The 24876-nt window shown below is 35.0% G+C and overlaps 1 protein-coding gene across 2 annotated transcripts in view; it reads left to right on the top strand.

Moving 5' to 3' along the window:
* Window positions 1-24876, top strand: part of FZD3 (frizzled class receptor 3) — an 89112-nt gene that overhangs the window by 25477 nt on the left and 38759 nt on the right. For both annotated transcript variants that reach the window (XM_046657160.1, XM_046657161.1), the window contains exons 3-4: window positions 6265-6461; window positions 11956-12973. In XM_046657160.1, the coding sequence (XP_046513116.1) occupies window positions 6265-6461; window positions 11956-12973 (1215 nt within the window). The remainder of the gene's footprint in view (window positions 1-6264; window positions 6462-11955; window positions 12974-24876) is intronic.

The following is a 24876-nucleotide window of genomic DNA, read 5'->3' as shown; positions in this document are numbered from 1 at the left end:
CCCTAGTGAATTCATTTATTCTAATGGTTTATAGATTATTTTGGATTTTCTTTGTAACAATTATGTTTCATCAGTCTGATTTACTTAGGAGACAGAACCATCAGTGATTTAAATAAGGGAAGTATAATATAAAGAATTAATAACTATTAAAGGAGAATAACTAAGATATAGAGAGAGCTCTGTAGGGTTCTCTAGGGCTGAGGGTCAGTCTTTGAAGGGGCCCCCAAACCCCAAAGTTCAGACCTTAATTATAGAAGATGTAGTTGCAGCTCCCTGGATAGCAGACAAGATCACTAGGTTGCCTGGGCCAGAGCTGGTCCACAGTTGTCAGGCAAGCAGGAAGCAGTCTTTCAAGGCGTAGGCAAGTGTTAGCCAATAGTTGGGTAAATAGGGGGAGTCAGGGCACTGTCACAGGAGGCCTTGAGCATGCAGTGTCTGTACTGGAAAGCTGCAAGAAGGTGGTCACCAGGGTGGGCTGGGGCTGGAAGTTGCTGAGGGACCATCCTGGGCATGTGGCTGGGACAGAGCACCATAGATTTCCTCACATTTACACTGCTGACTGACTGTGCAGAAGCTCCAGGCAACAAGAGAAGCCTACTTCATCCTGCGGTATTCCTCCAACACTCTCTATTAAGAAAGTTTAAAATCATGCTCACTGTAAAGGAGAAATGGTGAAAGGGATCCCATCCTTTATCACAGAGCATGTATTAAAGGGTGAATTTGGAACTGAGAGATAAAAATTTGGTAACCAGAACACGTGTCTTCTGTAAATAATGATAGTTTATTTCTTTCTTTCCAATCTGTATGCCTTTTCTTTCTCTTTTTTTTTTTTGAGGAATATTAGCCATGAGCCAATATCTGCCACCAATTCTCCTCTTTTTGCTGAGGAAGATTGGCCCTGAGCTAACATCTATGCCCATCTTCCTCTATTTTTTATATGTAGGATGCCTGCCACAGCATGGCTTGATAAGTGATGTGTAGGTCTGTGCCCAGTATCCAAACTGGCAAACCCCGGGCCACCTAAGCGGAGTGTGTGAACTTACACTATGCCAGCAGGCTGGCCCCACACATTTTATTCTTATATTTCTTTCTTTCTAATCCTTTTACATTTTATTCCTTCTTCTTATTGCCCTGGTGAGGACTCTCAATATGGTCTTTAATAGGGTGGTGATAACAGGTATTTTTGCCTCACTTTTGATCTCGGGGGAAGCTTCCAATAGTTTACTACCAAGTATGAGGTTTCTGTGGTTTGATGTATATACTTTCTGTAAGATTGAGGACATTTCCTTCTTAGTCTGCTACAAGTTTTTGTAGTAAATGGGTGTTACATTTCATCAAATGGTTTAATGCATTTATTGAATGGACTGTGTGATTTTTCCCCGTTTTCTGTTAATGCCACTAATTACATTAACTGATTTTTCAAATGTTAATCACCATTGTATCCCTGGGAAAAAACTTCCTTTGGTGTGGTATATTCTTTTTATGTATTTCTGGATTAATTCACTAATACTGAGATATGATTTTTACATCTATGATCATGAGGTACAATTTCCCTTATATAGTCCTTGTTAGGTTTTGTTATAAAAATTATGCTACTTTTATAAGATGAGTAGGAAAAGTTTCCTTTTTTCCCTCTTTTAGGAAGAGTTTGTTTATGATTGCTAGAGCTTCTTCCTTAAATGTTTGATAAAGTTTTTCTAGTGAAACCATCTTAGCTTGGAGTTTTCTTTTTGGGACAGTTTCTAATAATGAATTAAATTTCTTTATAGATAGAAGACTAGGTTTTCTGTTTCTTCTGTTATAACTTTTGGTAAATTGTGATTTTTTCCCCCAAGGTATTTGTTCGTTTCATCCTAACATGTCAAATTTGTTATTTATGGTATTCCTCATTATTTTTCTAGTTCTCTCTTCATTCCTGATATTGGTAATTTATAGGGATTTTTCTCTTTTATTTTACTTATTATTTCCTTTTTTCTACTTTTTCCAAGTTTGATTGGCCACTCTTTTCCTAGCTTCTTGAGATGGGGTGTAGAACACTGATTTTTTTTTTTCAAGTTTTCTCATTTTCTGATACAGGCATATCAGGTGAGAAATTTCCTCTGAGTACAGTTTTTGCTGATATTTTATTGTCTTTACTAAATTTCTATATATATACATTATATTTATATTATAAATATATATAATTATATGTACAATTTAAATTTCAGTTATGATTTCCTTTGTTGACTGTGGGTTATTTTAGAAATTTGTTGTCTAATTTCTAAATTTCCAAACAGTTGGGTATTTTCTGGAATTCTTTTTGTAATTCATATTTACCTTAATTCCGTTTTAGTCATAGAACATTCTCTGAATGATATTAGTACTTTGAAGTTTGTTGTAGATTGCTTTAGGACCCAGAACATGGCCAGTTTTGGTAAAGATTCCATGTGTCTGTTAAATAGGTTCCAGTCATTTTTGGGTGCCATGATTATAAATAGGTCATTTAGGTCAAATTTGTAATTGTCTTTAGATTTTCTATATTTTTATAGAATTTTTGTCTCTCTCTCATATATTGAGAGAAGTGTATCAATCTCTCTCTCTGATTGTGGATTGTGTATTTCTCCTTCTCTTTCTATTTTTGATTACAATAATTTGAAGCTATGTTAACTAGTGCATATATGTTTAGATTTGCTTTTTAGTCTTAATGAATTGATTCTTTTATTTTGTCTGGATGAAATGACCTTCTTTATCTCTGGGAACACTGCTTGTCATAAAGTCTGCTCTTTCTTTTGGTTAGTTCTTCCATTGTTTATTGTTTGCCTTTTTATTTTTCACCTATCTGTGTCATTATATTGAAAATGTGTCTTTGTGAACAGCATAGCGTTTTTTTCTGTTTTTGTTTTTACCTAGTTCAACAATCTTAGTCTTTTACTTAAAGTTTTTAGTCCATTTATATATAATGCACTTAGTGATGTGCTTGGGTTAATATCTACTATCTTATTATTTGATTTCAATTTGTCCAAACTGTTTTGCATTCTTTTGTCTCTCTTATCTTGCCGTCTTTTGTATTTTATTTCTCTTTATTACCTTGTTAGTTGTGATTCTTTTATTGTTTACCCTAGAAATTATGATATATACCTTTGACTTATAATTTCTAATAAAAATAATTACTTTAGCCACTCTGCCATTAGTAGTCCTCTGACCCCCCATCTTTTCCATTTTATTATTACACCTGTTAATTTCTGTGTATTTTGTATGTATTTTAAGACATTAGTTTTTGTTGGTACAGAGAGTATTCATATATATTTTCTCACATATTCATTCACCCCTTTTGTTGCTCTAAATTCCTTTTGAAATCTCATCTTCAGTCATTTGTCCAAAGAACTCTTGAGCTTTCCTTTTAGTGCAGGTTTGTGGTGACTAATGTTCTCAGTATTTGTTTGTCTGAAAATATCTTTACTTTGCCTTCATTTATAAAAAATATTTTTATAGACTACAGAATTATCGGTGGGCAGTTATTTTCTTGCAGCTCTTTAAATAAGTCATTCCGTTGTTTTCTGGTATTCCAAAGTCAGCTCTGAGTGGTGTTGTTGCTCCATTGAAGGGTAAGGTATCCTTTTTCCCACTGGCTGCCTTTTGATATTTTTCTTTGGCTTTCAACAAAAAGTAAATAAGATGTGTCTAAGTGTGGTTTTCTTGTATTTATCTTTCTTGGGATTTGCAGGACTTTTTGAATCCGTGAATTGTTGTCTTCTATCTATTTTGGAAAATCCTCAGCCATCAACTTTTTATATAATCCCTCTGCCCATTCTCTGTCTCCTCTCCTTTTGAGATTTCAATTATGTATATCATAGACTTTTTCATGTGTTTACATGTCTCTCATACTCTTTTCTGTATTTTTCAGTATCTTTGGTCTATGTGCTTCTGTTCGGATATTTACTATTGCCTTGTTTTCTGCTTTGCCAGTTCTGTCTTCTGATATATCTAATGAGTTCTTAATTTCAATGATTATATATTTCAATTATAGAATTTCCATTTGATTCCTTTCATAATAGATTCCAGTTTTCTGTTGAAATTCTTTTATTTTCTTGAACATATTCATCATAGTTATATACTGTCTTGTCTGTTAAGTCCAATAACTGGATTACCAAAACATGGTAATTTTTTTTCTTGGTTTTTCAGTCATATGGTCCTGTCTCTTAGAATGCCCAGTAATTTTTTAATGTGTACTTAGACATTAGAGAATATTGGTGAGATTCCAGATGATGTTATATTATTCCAGAGTAGATTCACCCTTTCTTCTGCTTAGCAGATAAATGGGGACAGGTCACCTTAACTCAGCCAGAGATTAAGCTGAGTTGAGGCTGGGTTGCAGTTTTGGTGGGTCTCTGCCTCCCTCTGATTTGCCCCTGCTAATGTCTACACTAGAGTGTAGACATTCAGGGGCTTCCAGTTGAGAGTCTGGTATGTTCAATTCCCCAGGCAGGACTTGGACTCTAATTTGTGTTTCCTCAGCCTGATAAAATTCCCAGAATCTACACTCTGCTTTTCAGAGGCTGTCTGCTTAGCTTCATAGCCTCCTTCTCTGTGCAGCTTCAGAGTGTTCAAATATCTCGAAGGGAAAACTAGCTCTGTGTCAGGCTCAATTGTTGGCACTTCCCCTTCTCACCTAGATCTTCAAATTTTGTCTGTAGCATCACAAGCCCACTAAAGCTCTGATGATTTCTCAGTTCTCTAGCACCAGCCTAGGCAAAGCTTGATTCTCAGCCTCTTGCTTTATGCCCAGATTCAGCAAATACCTCCTTGGAAAAGTGGTTGTGCTTATCAGTCCACCTCTCCGTGCTTCCCTGTTTCTGGATTCTTAGCCCCTCTAGTTCTTTTCCTTTTATAGTTCTCTAGTAGCTTTAAATAGATATGTTTAAATTTTTTGCTTTATTTTCAGGTTCTTGACAGAAACATTGGTTTAACACAAACTACTCTTCCGTATTTGGAAGTGATAGTTACATATAGTTTATCATCACATATAGTTTATTGTTTTATATATTTGTCGTATATCGATAATGACATCCGTTATACCGTTAACTTCTTTGACATCAGTTTCTTTAAGTGACTCTTCATTTTCTAACTGCCTTGTGTATAGGAGGCCTCTGGAAAATATTATATATCAATGTTGAAATAAATTGATTCTTCCTCAATAGAAAGGCCTGGTGGTGAGAATATCTGTTATCAGTTCAAAATCAGCAGTGACTCTGAAACTATTATATAAACAAGTAGAAAAAGTATTTGGTAGTCAAAAGCCCAGATGCACAGTTCTTGGGATATTTGATGTATTCCTGTGGTTATAATGATGATTTTAGTATGGTTTTATGTTTGAAGCCACTATTTTTTTCTTTTTGTTTCCTTAATATCATCTTACAGTGATAGCTCTGTTTACATCATGTGATTTTAAAGTTGAAAGAGCTCTGTTTTATAGTTTATTTTTAATGTAAAAAGAACAAGAAAATATGAGACAAAGACAGATCTCTTCTCTACCTCCCACCTTCAAAATAACTATTTCTATGTATAACTACTTCTCTTCTCCCTACCCTTTTCATTTCACTTGTCCTCTCTCTCCTATTGGCACATTAATTGAAGAAAATGTAGAAACTGAAATAGATAAAAAGAAGACTGTGAAACTCTCTTGTAATCCTATCACCAAGCAGTAATCACTCCTTTGAGCATTTGGCATATATCGTTTTATGTTTTTTCCTATGTACAATGGATCATATTGTTATTAGTTGTTCTCAGCCCTGCCTCTTCATTAATATCACTTGTAACAATTAAAATATACATATATCGGGGCCGGCCCTGTGGCCGAGTGGTTAAGTTCACGTGCTCCGCTGCGGCAGCCCAGGGTTTCGCTGGTTTGGATCCCAAGCGCAGACATGGCACCGCTCATCAGGCCATGCTGACGCAGCGTCCCACATGCCACAACTGGAGGCATTCACAACTAGAATATACAACTGTATATTGGGGGGATTGGGGGAGATAAAGCAGAAAAACAGTAAATAAATAAAATAAAATATACATATAGATTCTGGGATATACCTCAGAATTAACCAAATCAGAATCTCCAGAGATAAGAGTTTTGTTAAATAAAACACAAAAACTCCCCTTCAGAAATTTTCAATAACCGTCAGGAATTTCTTTTAAGTGGAAAAAAAAGAGTATTGCAATGTTAGATATAAAAAGCTTTAATTTGTATACAACTCTTTCTCTAATGATTCAATTTTAACTTTTTCCTAGCCATTCCACCCTATGGTGAATCTGGATTGTTCTCGGGATTTCCGGCCATTTCTTTGTGCACTCTATGCTCCTATTTGTATGGAATATGGACGTGTCACACTTCCTTGTCGTAGGCTGTGTCAGCGGGCTTACAGCGAGTGTTCGAAGCTCATGGAGATGTTTGGTGTTCCTTGGCCTGAAGATATGGAATGCAGTAGGTGCGAAAATCATAGATTTTCATGGATCATTACTTATGTTGCAGTATATTTAAAATTACTTGTCGTCTAGTTCATTCATTTTTTAAAACTTTTTTGAAGTATATATATATTAGTCTTAATTTTGAACAGTAGTTTCAAGGCCTCAGAATTATTCATTTCTTTAGGAATTTGGAGGCCCTAAATGGAAAAGGTAGAAAAAAAAACCCATTTCTAAAAAGAATTAAGTTAAGAAAAACATAATCAAGACATTCACTTGATTTTTCTCTCTTAAAATTTTTTTTGTGGTTATAAAAGTAATGCCATTTATGGAAAATTAGAAAATACAGTGAAGAAAATAATCGTTCATTGCTTTATCATTATACATTTTTAATGATATTTTAATGGGAATTAAATATCTTTATGATTTAAATGTGTTAATGACTAAAGTAGTTGTGTCAGTTCTGTTTTCCTGTCGTGTGTTAACATACCAGACCCCACAAAATGTCAGATGCTTTTCAAATAGATAGGTTGTAAGCATTTCCTCAAAGTTTAAGGGTTTTTACTAGACAGTCTTAGAAATTTGTATGGGAGAATGTTATTATTACTAAAAATGTTTGCAGTATTAATACTGTATTTCTTATATACAAATGTACCTTTTTTGTATTAAGGATAAAGAATAATTATATGACTACATATGTACCTATTATTATCTAGCTCTGTCCAATCTTAATATTTTGTAATATTTGCCTCAGTTTTTTTTTTAGGAGGTAAAACAATACAGATAGAGTTCAAGGTTCTTTCCATGGTACCCATCTTGATTTCATTCCCTTCTTTCCTCCCCAGAGATGAGGTAATCATTATGTTGAATTTGTTGTTAATCATTCCTATGTTTGTTTTTATACTCTTACTACATATATACATATCCCATAGACAACATTAAATTTTTTTTACAAATATCTATGTTTGTATATGTAGGTCTGGTTCATTCCTTTTAATTGCTGTATAATGGCCAGTTGTATTAATATTGTATAGTTATTTAGCCATCCCCTACTGATGGTCATTACGTTATTTCCATGTTTTTGCTATTATAAGCAGTGCTGCACTGAACATTGTTTTCTCCTTCATGTTTAAAATTAATTTTGTTTATAATCTGACAATAGCCCTTGGAGGGAAGTAAAAAGAAGGTGTTACTCTCATTTGATGGATGGAAAAACTTAAGAAATAAAACATACATTAGTTTCTTGTGGTCAGTTCACTGACATTTTACTTTCTAATATTTGTCTACTCTATTTCCCACCTATTTAACCTATTCTGTTATCTAGCCCCATGTAATCATTCATCCACTCTCTCCCCAAACCACCTGATAGTGTTTATAGTCTCTCTTTTAGAAATCTGTAAATTTCTTGGTGTTTATAATAACATTTATGAATTGCCTAGGTAGGAACCTTATTTTTTGTTTCTTGTATCTAACTCCCATTGTTTAGTGGTGTTTTTATTTTAATAGTTTATATACAAGTATAGAAGTATCATTATGATCTTTATTTCTTTATTTCTTTTGATAGGATTAAATCTGTTTCGTGTCCTCATTCTTGCCTGTGATTGCCTAACTCTGAAATCTTAAATTCTGGCAAACTGATCTTTCATAACAAACTGTTATTCTTCAGCATCTCTCATATCTTTGTTCCTACTGTACCTGTTCTTCAATTTCATGGATACCCCAAACTTTGGGGTTTTTTTCCCCCTCCTAATATCCACCTTCCTGATCTCTTTTATTTCCTTGCTTAGCTTAAGCTCTGAAGTCTCTCACTGAAATAACACTTGCTAGCAATCTCAACTCGTTCCTTTTACTGTACTTGTTCAGATCTCCAACTGGATTGATTTAGCCAATTTCTTACAAATTAATTATTTGTATATTTAATGATTCAAACCATAGCAATTCTATTTACTGTTTGTCTTTGGTCAGTTTCCAATATGGTCAACAGGAAAATTCCCCTCAGCACCTATGCCAGATCTCTATCGCTCACTTCAAACCCATATTTCACCTTTATACTATATTTGGTCCTTATTCTCCTCACCTTAGCCCGTCCTCCTTTACTGAAAATCAGTTAGGCCATATTGTGGTCTGCTACATCTCAGACTAATCCTTCTCAGTTTCTTGTCTTGAATCTTCTTCCTTTTTCTCCCCCTTGAATACTGGTGATTCCCAGAGTTCTATTCCTGTTCTTTTTGATTCTACATGCTTTCCCTGGATAATCTCATCTTACTGATTTTAACTCTTATTCGTATACTTATGACTCCTAAATCTAATGCTGTAGCCTTGACATCTTCCTGCTAAGTTCCAGATCTGCATAGGCAGCAGCCATTGGAAACCCTAGCCTGAGTTTGTCTTGGATACCTCAGTTTCAGCATGTCTAAAGTTGGTTTTATTCCTTGCTCATTTCTTTATTGCCTGAAAGTTATCTTCTTCCTTCATTGACCTTAGCTCCCACATCCAGTCAGTTATAAATCCTTTTGCTTCATCTAACTAATTTCATCTCTGTCTCATTCTCACTGCCTTATCTGGTTTTACTTCTGACTGAAGTGGCATCTCTGCCCCTATTTTCGTCCAGCTCAAGTCTGTCTTGCACACTGCTCCTAGTCATCTTTCTAATTACTTGGGTTAGGGCTATATGAATGTATATATCCAACAATTATTAATTCAACAAATATTAATTGGATGTGTTCTATATGCTAGGCACTCTTCTATGTGCTGAAGATGAGCAATGAACAAAACATAGTCTCTGTTTTTATGGAGCTAAAATTCTAGTGGTAGTGGTAGTGGTGAGAGATAAATAGATAATGTCAGATAGTAATGAATGCTAATAAGAAAGAGTAGGGTTAGGTGATGGTAATACAGTATGGAGAAGCAGAAGGACTCTGTTTCTTATGGAGACATCAGGGAAGGATGTCTTTGATAAGGAGGCATTGGAACAGGGACCTGAGTGAAATGAGAGAACAAATAATACAGATAGCTAGGGAATAAAAATCCAGGCAGAGGAAGCAGAGCAGCAAGTACAAAGGCTGTGAAATGGAAGCATGCTTGGTATATTCAAAGAACAGCAAGGAGACCAAAGAGGCCGGAGCAGGTGAGGGAGGGAGAACAGAAGGAAATAAAGTCAGAAAAGTACTGGGAATAGGGTCTTTGTAGCTCTGGAATGGGGTTTGGATTTGACTCCGAGTGAGAAGGGAAGGCATTAAAGAATTTTGAGCAGAAGAGACATGATCATGAGCACAGGAGTAGCGTGTCTTTAAATGACCACCCTGGCTGCTGTGTGAAAATGGAGATCACTTGGCAGTCTCTCCAAAAGTCCAGGCAAGAGGTATTGATGGCTCAAACTGGGCAGCAGCAGTGGAGGAAATGAGAAGCAGTCAGATTCTGGATATATCACAAAGTAGAATGACAGGATTTGCTGGTGGATTGTGAGGTGTATATTAGAGAGAAAGGGCGTCAAGGACGACTCCAAGGGTTTTGGCCCGAACAACTAGAAAAATGGAATTATCACTTGTGGAGATGGAGAAACCTGAGGAGTGGAAATCAAAAGTTTGGTTTTTGGAAGGGTTAAAGAGTGAGGGATGTGTGTATTTTGAAGTGGCAGTTGGAAGTAAAAATGTATGTTACTTTGCATGGTTTTAAATTTTATATCAATGGTTATATATACATACATGCATGCACACACAGACATACATACACATATTTCTGCAGCGTGCTTACCTCTCCAACCTCATCTCCTGTCACAAGTGATGCGAACTTCATGCCCCAACAATACTAAACTCATCCTGTTCAAACCTCTATGCCTTTGCTTGCATTTCCTGCTAAAATACTGATCGACCTACTGCCATTACTGGCAAATGCTGATTCAAAATCTTGTGCCTGTGAAGTCTTTCATAACCTCTTCCTCTAAAATAATTAATCCTTCTCTATATCATTTTTATACTATATATAGATTTTGATTGCTTCATGTATCACACTGCTTTATTTTGTATTGTGTTTACAAGTTTGTAACTCCTTTTAGACTCAAGGATAGAGATCCTGATTTGTCTTTTTATTTTAAACCCCTGACATACTGCAGGATTCCAATAAATGCCTGAATACAATAAGTTTCTGTCATTTGGCTTTATAATTCTAAGCCCTGTGAAGAAAATGGTTTGTATTAGAAAATAAAAGATTAATCAGCTACAGCATAAAGTTATGCATGTATTTGGCAAACTTGATATGAATGACAGTTTCTTGGAGACTATGTGGTACGTATACACTAGTAAACATCTAGTTAGTGGGAGTCTGAAGGCTTAGAAACTGATACTGGCAAGAAAATTAAAGACGCAGGAAATTCACGAGAATGGTATCCTTAGTTGTGTAAGAATGTCTGCAACATAACCCTGTTTTCTTTGTCCTGAGGCTGTGTATGACACTTTCTCGAGTCTGTGGATCCTGTCCTTTTGGAAAATTGTGAAAATGCGGCTTTCTTGTGCCTTAACACAGGCTTACTGAAATGTGATTGGTCGTGGTGGGACCCAAGAATTTGCATTTTAAAACAACCTTAACTTTTTCTCATGCATAGCAAAGTTTGAGAAAAACTGAATTTAGAGAACTCAGTGGACTGGAGAGAAATTAAGGATGGTAGGAAAGAACCAGTCGACATTAGGGACCTTAGAATGCCCTTAATCAATATGAGAAGCAGAGAGTGAATGTAAAATGGGAAAAAAGATCTAAAAACTAAGCCAGTTGTAAGGATTTCTAGTGCTAATCTAACTCAAAACACCTTGGGCCATGCCATTAAGGAAGACTTTTAACTGTTATGTTTAAGTAAGTTCTATTTGAATCTAGGGTAAATTGAGGACTACTGTAGTTAAAGCTTAGAAAAAAAGTAACTTTTAGCTACTATTCTGTTGGAGTATATTAATTTATTATATAGAATATATATTTGCATTTTGAAATCTTACTCTAAACTGTGTCCTAAATAGTTTATTTGTACACTATTTATTGAAGGTTATGCTTAACTATTTTAATAAAGGTACTGTTTTTGAAGCCAAAACAAAATTAAGTATAAAACCATATCAGGGGGCCGGCCCCATGGCCGAGGGGTTGGGTTTGCGTGCTCTGCTTCGGTGGCCCAGAGTTTCACCGGTTCTGATCCTGGGCACGGATGTGGCACTGCTCATCAGGCTATGCTGAGGCAGCATCCCACGTGCCACAACTAGAAGGACCTACAACTAGAATATACAACTGTGTACTGGGGGCTTTGGGGAGAAGAAGGAAAAATAAAAAAAATAAAACATCAATTTTTTTGTCAATTATGGAAAATGTAGTAGTATGGCCCACACAGAAGATATTACCATTTACTTTATTCCTGTTTATTGTAATGTGCCCCAAGGACAAAAGAATAAATAAAGTCACAGGTGCTAAATTTGGAAATCCAAATTGTTAGGTGGCAGATTTCCCAATAAGTAAAAATGGTTCTCATCTTGTATTTTATAGGTTCCCAGATTGTGATGAGCCGTATCCTCGACTTGTGGATCTGAATTTAGCTGGAGAGCCTACTGAAGGAGCCCCAGTGGCAGTGCAGAGGGACTATGGTTTTTGGTGTCCCCGAGAGTTGAAAATTGATCCTGATCTTGGTTATTCTTTTTTGCACGTGCGTGATTGTTCACCTCCTTGTCCAAATATGTACTTTAGGAGAGAAGAACTTTCATTTGCTCGATATTTCATAGGATTGATTTCAATCATTTGCCTCTCTGCCACGTTGTTTACTTTTTTAACTTTTTTGATTGATGTCACAAGATTCCGTTATCCTGAAAGACCTATTATATTTTATGCAGTCTGCTACATGATGGTATCACTAATTTTCTTTATTGGGTTTTTGCTTGAGGACCGAGTAGCCTGCAATGCATCTAGCCCTGCACAGTATAAGGCTTCCACAGTGACACAAGGATCTCATAATAAAGCCTGTACCATGCTTTTTATGGTACTCTATTTTTTTACTATGGCTGGCAGTGTTTGGTGGGTAATTCTTACCATTACATGGTTTTTGGCAGCTGTGCCAAAGTGGGGTAGTGAAGCTATTGAGAAGAAAGCTTTGCTGTTTCACGCCAGTGCATGGGGCATCCCCGGAACTCTAACTATCATCCTTTTAGCGATGAATAAAATTGAAGGTGACAATATCAGTGGCGTGTGTTTTGTTGGCCTCTACGATGTTGATGCATTGAGATACTTTGTTCTTGCACCCCTCTGCCTGTATGTGGTAGTTGGGATTTCACTTCTCTTAGCCGGCATTATATCCCTAAACAGAGTTCGAATTGAGATTCCATTAGAAAAGGAGAATCAAGATAAATTGGTGAAGTTTATGATCCGGATTGGTGTTTTCAGCATTCTTTATCTCGTACCACTCTTGGTTGTAATTGGATGCTACTTTTATGAGCAAGCTTACCGTGGCATCTGGGAAACAACGTGGATACAAGAACGCTGCAGAGAATATCACATTCCATGTCCATATCAGGTAAGGGAACCCTTGTTCTAAATTTCAGAACGTGTAATACTGAAAAGAAGGCATATTATTGTAAAGAGCTAATCTTAGCTGGGGGTTTTTTAAAACTCTTTGTGAACCTTCAACTTGTACATTAAAATTTTAAAGTGAAGATAATGAACAAATATATTGTAATAAGAATGTTGTACACATGTTTCTATAAACGTCTTCCTTTTAAAAGATGACTTTTACAAGTATAAGCTATGGGCTTTTAAGCAATTTACTTCTGTTATCACAAAACAGTTGCTTATTGATTCTTTAGAAGTCTGCCCGTTTCAGGGGAAGAAGTAGTTGACCAACTCTGATAAAAAGGCACTGTCTTTCTGTGGAAATGTTACTGATGTTCAGAATAGGTATTAATTGTTTTAACAGTTTTATAAAGAGAATAGAATGCAGTTGTACAAACTAGTACGTCTCTTAATGGTCTTGGTTTTCTTTTTTGCATACTGAATGTTTTGTGATTTATCTTTGAGTTTAAAGAGATCAGATAATCGTAATCATAGTCGTAGAATCATAGAATTTTAGGTCTAGAAAGAACTTTAGAGATTCTTTATTCAGGTTCCCTCTGTAATTTAGACTTCTTAAATATCCATCTCGAATGTTAAGTGGCTTGGTCACACTCAGCTGGGATATCGTCCTAGGAGAGGAGTGGAACAAGGAAAGTATTTCAGAAGAGCTGATGCGAAGTATCTCTCTCTCTCATCTTAAAACCTTCCCTAGAACCTATGCCCCTAGCTGTTACCCTCTCTTCTTCCTTTTTTGTTTTTTTTTTAAGATTTTATTTTTCCTTTTTCTCCCCAAAGCCCCCGGTACATAGTTATGTATTTTTAGTTGTGGGTCCCTCCAGTTGTGGCATGTGGGACACTGCCTCAGCATGGCCTGATGAGCGGTGCCATGTCCACGCCCAGGATTCGAACTGGTGAAACCCTGGGCCGCTGAAGTGGAGCACACGAACTTAACCACTCGGCCACGGGTCTGGCCCCTCTTCTTCCTTTTAAGACAAGTTTTCATGAAGGAGTTGTCTCCACTTGGTGTCTCCTGTTCATCATGTTCTTGAAGTGCACCAGCCGCCCTTTCATCTCCCCCAACCCTTATGTTTTGCTACTATCTTTTAAATGCCTTTATTAAAGTAGTTATGTGTTATAACTTGTTTACTTAGTCTCTTTCCCCTATTAGACAATGAACTCTTTGAAAGCAAGAACTTTTTTTCATATTTTTTGAGTGCATATTCTGTAGGTTAGTAGATAATAACATTGAGAATGTGGGTGTATGGATTGAGAAGAAGAAACACTGAGAAAAGGTAACAGTGGTGCTAGGGACAAGGAGTGCATGATTAGCACATAGTCAGTGCTCATAAATATTTGATGACTGAGAATACCAATTCTCCTACTTTTATTTTGTGTAAATAGTCCTATACAAAGTTACATTTTTATTATTGTATAAATATTAGCTACTGGCTTTTAGAAAATAAATCAACTCATAGTAAAAATACCAGAAAAATGAATAATTGAAATTCTATTAAATTTCTTGACAGAATTACTTATTAAAAAGTTATAATATGAGTTTTCAGGCTTGAAGCTAAGTGCTAATCAAATTGTGCCTCTAATGAGAGATAGAATGAATTATATCATATGCTCCCCCATATAAGTTATCTAAGATTCCAAATATATATTATCTTAGGGCTATTGAAGAAATAGTGTTTGACTATGAAATAATGACCTAAATAATATGAAACCCCAAACATATAAGTTACTAAATTAGAGTAGTTGGGATGCTGCTATTTTCACAACATTCCTAGAATTCCTTTAGCATCTTTAGAGCCAGTTAGAGCTATACAGAAATATATATGTGTGTGTATGCATTTCTTTATAGTCATAGATTAAAAGTGTTTTTTATTACCAACGTACAGAAATAATGTTGGGTTTCCAACATACCAAAAAGAATAGAGAATGATATAATAACAATAACACAGCTACAAAACTCTAGACTCTGGAGCAGGAATCCTGGCTTCATATCTTACGTCATTATTTACTAGCTTTATAACCTTAAACCAACTTCACCTCTCTCTACTTCAGTTCTTCATCTGTAAAATGAGTAGTAGAATCCAATAGTACTAAAATAGTAGTAGTATTAGATATAAATAGCAATAGAATCTACCTCCTAGGCTTGCTTTTAGGAGTATACATGCAAAACACTTAGAACAGTGCCTACTGTGTAATAAGTGCTCAAATATTAGCTCTGTTATTCATCTTCTTCTTTATTGTTGCTGCTGCTGTTACTGTTATTTACACACACACATACACACACACACACACAAATACATATATGCATATAAATATATGTCTGTTTTTTTAAACCATCCAACACCTAACTTTAGCAAATGCCATATTTGCTTCAGACTTTTAACGGAAATCATATTACAGATTTGGCTGAAGCTCCCTGCATGTCCTTCCCCAGTCCTGTTCCTCTTAATCCCTACCCAGGAGGTAACCATCATCCTGAATTTGGAGTGTATCATTCCCATTAAATTCTATACAATTACCAATATGTATGTAGCTATGAAAAAATTTCGTTTTACATAGTATGTAAATGATACACTATATGTCTGTTCTGTACCTTGATTTTTTAACAACTTTTAGTTTTTGAGATATATTTATGTTAATACTGTAGCTCTAGTTCATTTTTTAAAATCTTTCCTTTAAAGGAAGTTTACATTATAAAATATTTTAAATATGTGAAGTATAGAAAATAGTGTAACAGACATCCATGTACTCACAACCCAACTATCTTGAAATCTTAATATTATGTCATGACTGGCCAGCTGGCTGGCTGGCTCTCTGTCATTAAGGACGCAGTTGATAACCCCACTCAGTTCTCTCTATATTCCTTTTCCCTTTCCTTCTCCTTCCCCAGAGGTAACCCTTCTCATAAATATGATAATATTGTATTTATCATTCTTCCAAATATTTTTATACTGTGGCTGAATATTTATGTATCTATGAAACTTGCTATTTTGCAAGTTTTAAAAATCTATATATGACATCATTTTGTAGCTTGCTTTTTCACTCAATTTTATGTTTTTGACCATATGCATGTTGATATGTGTACCACTAATTTGTTAATTTTAACTGCTGTAGTCTCATGTATAAATATACTGCAATTTATTCACTCATTATCCTGTTGATGGACATATAGTTGTTTCCAATTTTTTTGCTACTGTAAACCATTTTGCAGTGAACATTCTTGTAATACCTGTCTTCCTTGAATGTGACCAGGAATTACCATAGGTATATATTAAAAAGTGAAATTGTTGTATTATAAGATATAGTCATCCTCAACTCAAGTTGTTATTTTAATTTATACTCACAGTAGAATATGAGATTCCCATCTGTTCCCATCTTGGGGTTCTCAGGCTTTTAGATTTTTTTTTTAACTTTTTATTGAGATTATGATAGTTTACAACATTGTGAAATTTCAGTTGTACATTATTGTTTGTCAGTCGTGTTGTAGGTGTACCACTTCACCCTTCATGCCCATCCCCCACCCCTTCTTTCCCCTGGTAACCATTAATCTGTTCTCTTTGTCTACATGTTTAATTTCCACCTATGAGTGGAGTCACACAGAGTTTGTCTTTCCCTATGTGGCTTATTTCACTTAACATACTACCTTCAGGGTCCATCCATGTTGTTGTGAATGAGACGATTTTATCCTTTTAATGGCTGAGTAGTATTCCATGGTGTATGTATATGTATATATATACCTTCTTTATCCAATCCATATCTTCTTTATCCAGTCATCAGTTGATGGGCACTTAGGTTGCTTCCACGTCTTGGCTATTGTGAATAATGCTGCAGTGAACATAGGGGTGCATGGGACTTTTGGAATTGCTGATTTCAAGTTCTTTGGGTAGATACCCAGTAGTGGGATGGCTGGGTCATATGGTATTTCTATTTTTAATTTTTTGAGAAATCTCCATACTGTTTTCCATAGTGGCTGCACCAGTTTGCATTCCCACCAGCAGTGTATGAGGGTTCCTTTTTCTCCACAACCTCTCCAACATTTGTTTTGGTTATTTTTGCCATTCTAATAGGTGTAAGGTGATATCTTAGTGTAGTTTTGATTTGCGTTTCCCTGATGATCAGTGATGATGAGCATCTTTTCATGTGCCTATTGGCCATCCATATATCTTCTTTGGAGAAATGTCTGTTCATGTCCCCTACCCAGTTTTTGATCGGGTTGTTTGATTTTTTGTTGTTGAGTTGTGTGAGTTCTTTTTATAGTGTGGAGATTAACTCTTTGTTAGATATATGATTTACAAATATTTTTTCCCAATTGGTGGATTGTTTTTTTGTTTCAATCCTGTTTTCCCTTGTCAGGCTTTTAGATTTTTGCCAACCTTTGCAACAATATCTCTATAATTACTATAGTAATAGAATAATAAAATTACTTTTATTTCCCTTAGTATTCATAAGGTTGAACATGTTTTCATATGTTTCTTGGCCATTTGGGGTTTCTGTTTCTGTGATTTGACTATTTGTTACCTTCGTCTCTTGCTCTCTTAGGTTATTTGCCTGTTGTTATTGTTATTATTGTTGTTGAAGTATTCTTGGTATCAATTCTTTGGCAGTTGTTTGCATTGCAGGTATCTTATTCTGTTCTGTCACTTGTCTTCTCACTTTGTCTTTTCTTTGCCTTTTGTTTTATGTTTTAAAAGCTCCTTCCCCGCCTCTAAAGTCAGAAAAATGGTCTGCCATATTTTTTCTAGCCATTTTTAAATTTTGTTGTTTTGTTTTTTTTGCTGAGGAAGATTAGCCCTGAGCTAACATCTGTGCCAGTCTTCCTCCACTTTATATGTGGGTCGCCACCACAGCATGGCTGACAAATGATGTAGGTCTGCACTTGGGATCTGAACCCATGAACCCAAGCTGCCAAAGCAAAACTCACCAAATTTAACTATTATGCTGTGGGGCCAGCCCCTAAATTTTGATTTTTTGATTCATATCTCTAATCCCTTGAAATTTATTTCTGTCTACATTATGAGTAACATAATTTTATTTTTCGATATGAATAAGCAGTATGTTTTCTGCACCATTTATCAGATAGCCTATCTGCATTGTAATGCAACCTCTATCATGTAAGTTCCCTTTTTAGCCTCTCTCTCTTTTGTTCCATTGGTCTGTTTCTATCACCTTGTGTCCACTGCACATTTTCCCTAGCTTGTTCTTCTTCAAAATTATTTTAACCATTCTTAGCACTTTTCTATATGAATTTTAGAATCAATTTCTCCGTGAATAACACTTTTGAGATTTTGATTGAATTTGTTTTTGATTTTAAAGGAATCTGGGGAAAATTGCCGTCTTTGTAATACTGAGTTTTAGTACTTTTTGTTTCTTTGTTTATGTATTTATTCATTCATTTGTTCCTTGGCACCTTATAGTTTTTGTTGCAATTGTAAATGGTATCTTTTCTCTATTAGATTTTTACATTGGTTATTGCTGGTGTACAAGAATGCTGTTGATTGGTTTTTGTATATTGATCTTATATTGAGCATCCCTGCTGAACTTTTATCAGTTCTAATTGTGTATAGATTCTCTTAGATATTCTTTGTAGAACTCCTATTGTCTGCAAATAAGGACAAGTGTTTCCCTTGGTTGCTTTCCAATTCTTATGTTTTATTTAAGATTTTTGCATCTATACTCATGAGTGAGATAGATAGTGATAAATTTTTTTTCTTCTACTGTCTTTGTCCAGTTTGGGTGTCAAGGTTATAATAGCTTCATAAACTGAGGAGTTTTTTTTTTCCGTTCTCTGAAGTCATTTTTACAATAAATAGGAACTGTCTGCTGTTTGAAAAGGTTAGTGTATCTTCGTGTAAAAACTCTGTTACAGTATCTTTGAATAAGGAGAGAGAAGTTGTGGAAGACACTAGATTTTTAAAACTACCATTTCAGTTTCTTTAGTAGTAGTTGTTTTAGTCAGGTCTTTTATTTCTTCTTGAGGCACATTTGGTAATTTATATTTTTCTAGAAAATTATTGCATCTAACTTTTCAAATATTGGCATGAAGTTATTCTTTTTTTTTGTTTAATTGTTACCATTTCCTTTTTTGGTTCCTAGTATATGTTCTCTTTTTTCCCCCTTGATCAAGCTTACTAGAGGATTATCTTTTTAATTCCGTTGTTTCTGTTCTTATTTTCTTCCTACTGTTTTTCTTTAGAATTACTTTGTTTTTTTTAGATTCTTGAAAGTTTGACTCATACATGGTCAGTATTTCCTGATTTTTAAAGTGAATTTAAGAGTCATTGCAAATTTAACCCAAAAACCATTATTAACCAGGTTGGTCACTCATTCAGTTTCCCATACTTGGCTCCAAGCAACTTTATGATTTTTTTTTTTTGAGAACCTTTTATTAATTCAAGTTGGGGAATCTCTGGCATTTTTTTCTTCATAGAAAAGTTTTCCCAAATCTGCTGGAAAGAGACGTTTTTCACACTAACGCCTCATGGATTAATAGCACTCAGATCCATGCGCTGTTTTTTAATTCCCTGCAGTATGGTAGGGTTTTTTCCCCCAGAATTAGTATTGACCTTTTCCTTCAGCATTATAGTTCAGAGGCTGTTCCGGAAGATAGTCCAGATGTGATTAAAGGTTAATTATCTGTATGAGTTCTGTGAATTCTCTTGTGACTGTTTGGCCTTTCAATCTGATCAAGTAATAGAAGTTGTGTTAAATCTGGCTTATTCAAAAAAGGTAAAGGGCTATAAATATGAACTCTGACTATCTGTATAGATTTTATTGTGGGTAAAATCTGTGATCTTATTTGATATCCACAACAACCTTATGAAATAGATAGTATGACTTCATTCCTGCCACTCTAAAGGGAGGAAGTTGAAACAGAAAGAAATAATATGGCTTACACAGTCACATTAACTCAGGGGTCAGCAAACTATAGCCCACTGACAGACAATAGGGCCTCTACCTGGATGTTTTTTGATTTTTTGAATTGTGATAAAATATTCACTATAAAATTTACCATTTTAGCTATTTTTAAATGTACAGTTTTTTGGCATTAAGTACATTCACAGTATTGTGCAGTCATCACCGCCATCCATCTCCAGAAGCTTTTAGCTTCCCAAACTGAACCTCTGTGCCCATTAACCATTAACTCCCCATGCCTCCCTACTTCCCAGCCCCTGGTGACCATCCTTCCACTGTATGTCTGCATTTGAGTGCTCTGGGTGCCTCATCTAAGTGGGGTCATACAGGGTTTGTCCTACTTTGTGATTTTTTAATATTCAGATATTAGAATTTTAATATTAGTTTTCATTCAAAATAATACTGCAGAGGAATCTTATACAGACTTGTCAGTTGAGCACCAGAGATATTAAATTCCTATTTGAAGTAATATCCACACATAATTGAACAAGATTTTCTATCACTGAGCATGCCTAAGAGAAGACTTAGCAGGCTCTGGTGATAATTCCTAATAAGTTTTAAAATGTAATAAGCAATGATGTTATCCTTAGAGTAGCCTCCTCCAGTGATTTAGAGAACATAATATTTGAATATGTTTGCTTAAAAATCAGTGAGGTTGCTTTACAGTCATTTCTCAGATTACGGAAGCTTTCAAGTATTTGAAAAATCAGTTTGTGAAGTAGTTGATCACTTTTTTTCCCCAAATATCAGTTGGATTTAATGCAAATTGCACGTATGTAAGTCTACGATTTGAAGAAAAATGGGCTTGTATAAAATTTTTAAGAATATTTCAAATGGGTGTCCTTGCTGAAAAAAGAAATTAACTGCTTAGATTTTAAAATATTTTATACCAAAACTGTTTTTAGCAAGAACGCTTTTTTAAAGTGTATATTAAATAATACTTGAGAAAGTAATATTTAATTCCTGAATTTAGAATTACTTATGAAATATAGCCTGAGTTCTCAGAATAATGTATATTTTACAGTTTAAAATCAGTAAAGTTTATTCCTAGAATACATTTACATCTGATGTATTATTTAAATAACATATTAGTAATTTTCCAGGTACTTGGGTTTTTTTTAAAGTAATTCCCTCTGTTTAGTGCCTTCTAAGAGGCTGAAAGCGTTTTATGAAAGAGTTCTAAGTCTCAGAGGTTGTTGGTATTTCTAGAAAACCATTTGAATGTAACGTATGGGTTGAAAACATGGGCTTTAAAGTCAGACAGACTGGGTTTATATCCTACCATTCTGAGCCTCAGTTTCCTCATGTAAAATGCAGAAAATAATATGTTAAATACAGTAATACCTCATGGGTGGCTATGAAGATTAAACGATAATAAATTTAAACCTCTTACTAGAGCACCTTGCACAAAGGAAAATTGCAATATTAAATTCTGTTGTTACAAGTACAGAATTCTTGAGGTTTGCAAAAGGATTATCCTTATATTCTGTACTAGAGTTGTAATTTTTTTCCTTTAAATTGATTTTCAAGAGACTACATTTCCTTTCGTAAAGTTCCCCTTCATTTTTTCTCATTTCTTTGATCCATCTAATCCAATGCTACATGTCCCAAGGAGTTTTGATACTAGAACCAGTGTTTCAATAATAGAAATGTGTTACCATAATACAAGCAGCTTGCCTAAGACTATCAAATTCACAGTGGAGCCATTTGTGGAATATTAAAAAAAAATTATTTTTATAGAAAACAAATAAAAAAACATTATTTGTGGGGCTGGCCCCGTGGCCGAGTGGTTAAGTTCGCGCGCTCCGCTGCAGGCGGCCCAGTGTTTCGTCGGTTCGAATCCTGGGCGCGGACATGGCACTGCTCGTCAGACCACGCTGAGGCAGCGTCCCACATGCCACAACTAGAGGAACCCACAACGAAGAATACACAACTATGTACTGGGGGGCTTTGGGGAGAAAAAGGAAAAAATAAAATCTTTAAAAAAAAAAAACAAAACATTATTTGTATTCTTTCAGCCACACAAGGCAACCCATCTGTTGTTTATGTAGTCTTGATTCAGTAAAATACAAAAATAGGCAGAATAATGTCAAATCTAACTTACAATTTTAGCTTCATTTTCTAATAAGAGTGCATCCCTTTACCAGGCTATTGCAAAACGAATCATCCTTGTTTATGAAAGGACCATGAGGGAAATGGGTATGTTTTACACTTCCAACATTAGCGACAGTGATAATTCTGTATAAATATATAGTGCTACTAATCTTTTTTTCCTGCAGTCTTTAAAGTGTTAAATATCGTACCTGTGACTTCTTAGCACCAAATTAATTTTTCCTCAAAATTGTTTAGTGTCTATAATATAGGAAAAGACTAAGAATTCCCTGAAAAATATTTAAGTGTCTTGTTTTGTAGGAAAATATTATATTATAGAAATATAGAATATTAAAGAAATTTATAGACCTTTATTAATACTGTTGTATACGGGTTTTAGAATGTTGTCAAATGGCCCTTTTGGATAAATATATTAAAACATACAAGTTACTATTATTCTGGCCTCTGTTAAACAGAGTAGCCTAAGCCATGAGTTCAATTTAAGTCTTAACTGCAGATATATCTGGTGTACAAATAGTTTACACATTTTGAGGAAAAAAATTCAGTGTACTTGTTATAATCTCCAGCAGCGCACAGCAAACTTTCTGTTAAACGTCAGATAGTAAATATTTTAGGCTTTCCCGGCCATATAGTTTTTGTTGCAGCTACTCAGCTCTGCTGATATAATACAAAAGCAGCCAGAGATAATATGTAAACAAATGGAAGTGTTCTAATGAAGTTTTATTTACAAAAACAGAATTGTGGCATATTTGGTCTGCACTCTGTAGTGTGCCAACCCCTGATCTATAACACCTTCGAAACTTCTTTTATAACAATGGTTGGTGACTTAACAGCATTTTTCTGTCCCATGTAAATTGTTGCTGTGTCACTCTCATTACTACTTTTGAGGATCATCATTTTACTCTAGTGCATAATGGTATTAATGTATCAATATAATATTAATGGTATTATGTATCACTATAATAAGTAAATAAAAAATTCTATTACATGGCTATAATAAAGATATGCCAATAAATCTTATTTCTGGTAGTCTTTGAAGTCATCACCACGCCAATTTAAGGAAATAATTTCATTAGTTTACAAGGATAGTGAAAGAGAAGCAACATAGTGTTATAATCAAAGAAGCTTCTACTTACTAAGTATTTAGTATGCACCAGGCCCTGTACTCAGCCGATTTATACACATTATCTCATTTAATTCTCACAATAACTCAATAAGTTAGTGTGACACAGTTTTACAAATGAGAAAACTAAGTCTCATATAATTATACAACTTATCCAAATTCATACAGTAAGTGATAGAACTGAGATGTGAATTGTCTTTCTGATTCCAAAGCCTACAGTCTTAGCATTACTTTACACCTCTTCTTTTGCACAAAACACTAATAGGAGTATTTGGGAGACACATTCTAGTCCTAGCTGTATCTATGAATAGTTTTGTATCTTTAGACTAGTCACTCAATAGATGAGATAATTTCTTCATCTCTAAAATTAGAGGGTTGTATTGAGTAATCTCTAAGGTTCCTCTCAGGTCTAATATCAAATGGATCTAGAAACTTTCTTTTATAAATCATAGTTTATTTTTTTCCCTTCCTTTATAAAACTCATTCACTAATGCAACAACCATTTATTACATATCTACCATTCTGGCATATTGATAGTTGCTGAGGAAGCAACAGTGAATAAGACACAGCTTCTACCCTGAAGGAGTTCATAGCCTAGTGGGAGAAAATAATATGTAAATCAGATAATTCTGTGACTGAAGTACAATTATTGTATGAGTACTGTCTTTTGTTCCTTTAAAAAATATGGAGAAGCCTAGTGAAAATACCTTAAAGATTATGATATTGATTATACTATGGCTAAAAATACAGAATTGTTTAGTAAGTATACAAAGGTTAATTTAGAAGAATACATTTATTTTTCTAGCACTTCCAATGAAAATTCTTCATAGCCAAGTTAAAATATGTCTCTTTATAAGCTGAATAGGAAAAACTTCCCTGAGGTCCTAAGGTTTAAAAGTGACCAGATAATCACTTTTACAGTTTCTTAGATAAATTTTTTGTCATTTTTACCCTCAAATGAAATACAGCACTTTAATCCCAAAAGGTAACTATGAAAAAAATAAAAGATATCTTAAAATTACCACCAAATACAGCACTCTGCATGCAAATACATGTTCCTATGTGAACCTTATGGTATATTTTGTATATATGATGGAAAGTGAATGGTGGCTACAATTCTGAAGCCTGAATACTTGACTAGCTGCTTACAGTGCTGTTGATTTCAAAGGGATGTGTGTGTGTGTGTGTGTGTGTGTGTGTGTGTACCCATCTATCTGTCTAGAGGAGTTCTTCCTTTTATGCTTTTTAACAAGAGAAAGGACAAATGGCCTGCTTTATGAATTTTTGACCTGAGTCTACTTCTGTTCTTAGCCCTATCTGAGGCTTGCTGTTTGCACCATAATTGGAGAAAGCAAGTGAAGATCTGAAAATTACTCTTTTCCCTCAGGCCTAAAGCTGAGCCTTCATGAGCCACCCTTTTCCATGCCTCCTTTCTCCCAGGCCCCTGCCTAATTCTAGTAGCCCCTCCAATGGAAGGGACATCAGCAAGGGAAAAAATAGAAAGAAGATTGTTAGAGTATTCACCCAGTCCTTTATAGTCCTTTTCCTCCTCCTACAAAATGTCCATCTGTTGCTACAGAGGCGTGTTTGTCCTCTCTGAGGACTCCGTTTTTCTTCTTGGCCCATATCTGAACACTTTTCTGTCAGAGGTAGAACCAGGAGGTGAGACTTAGGCTCCTTCAGAGATTAGAGAGTGCCATAAACAG

This window comes from Equus quagga, chromosome 3 (genome assembly GCF_021613505.1).
Source record: "Equus quagga isolate Etosha38 chromosome 3, UCLA_HA_Equagga_1.0, whole genome shotgun sequence".
Classification (NCBI taxonomy): Eukaryota; Metazoa; Chordata; class Mammalia; order Perissodactyla; family Equidae; genus Equus; species Equus quagga.
This window is presented reverse-complemented; position numbering and strand designations above follow the sequence as displayed.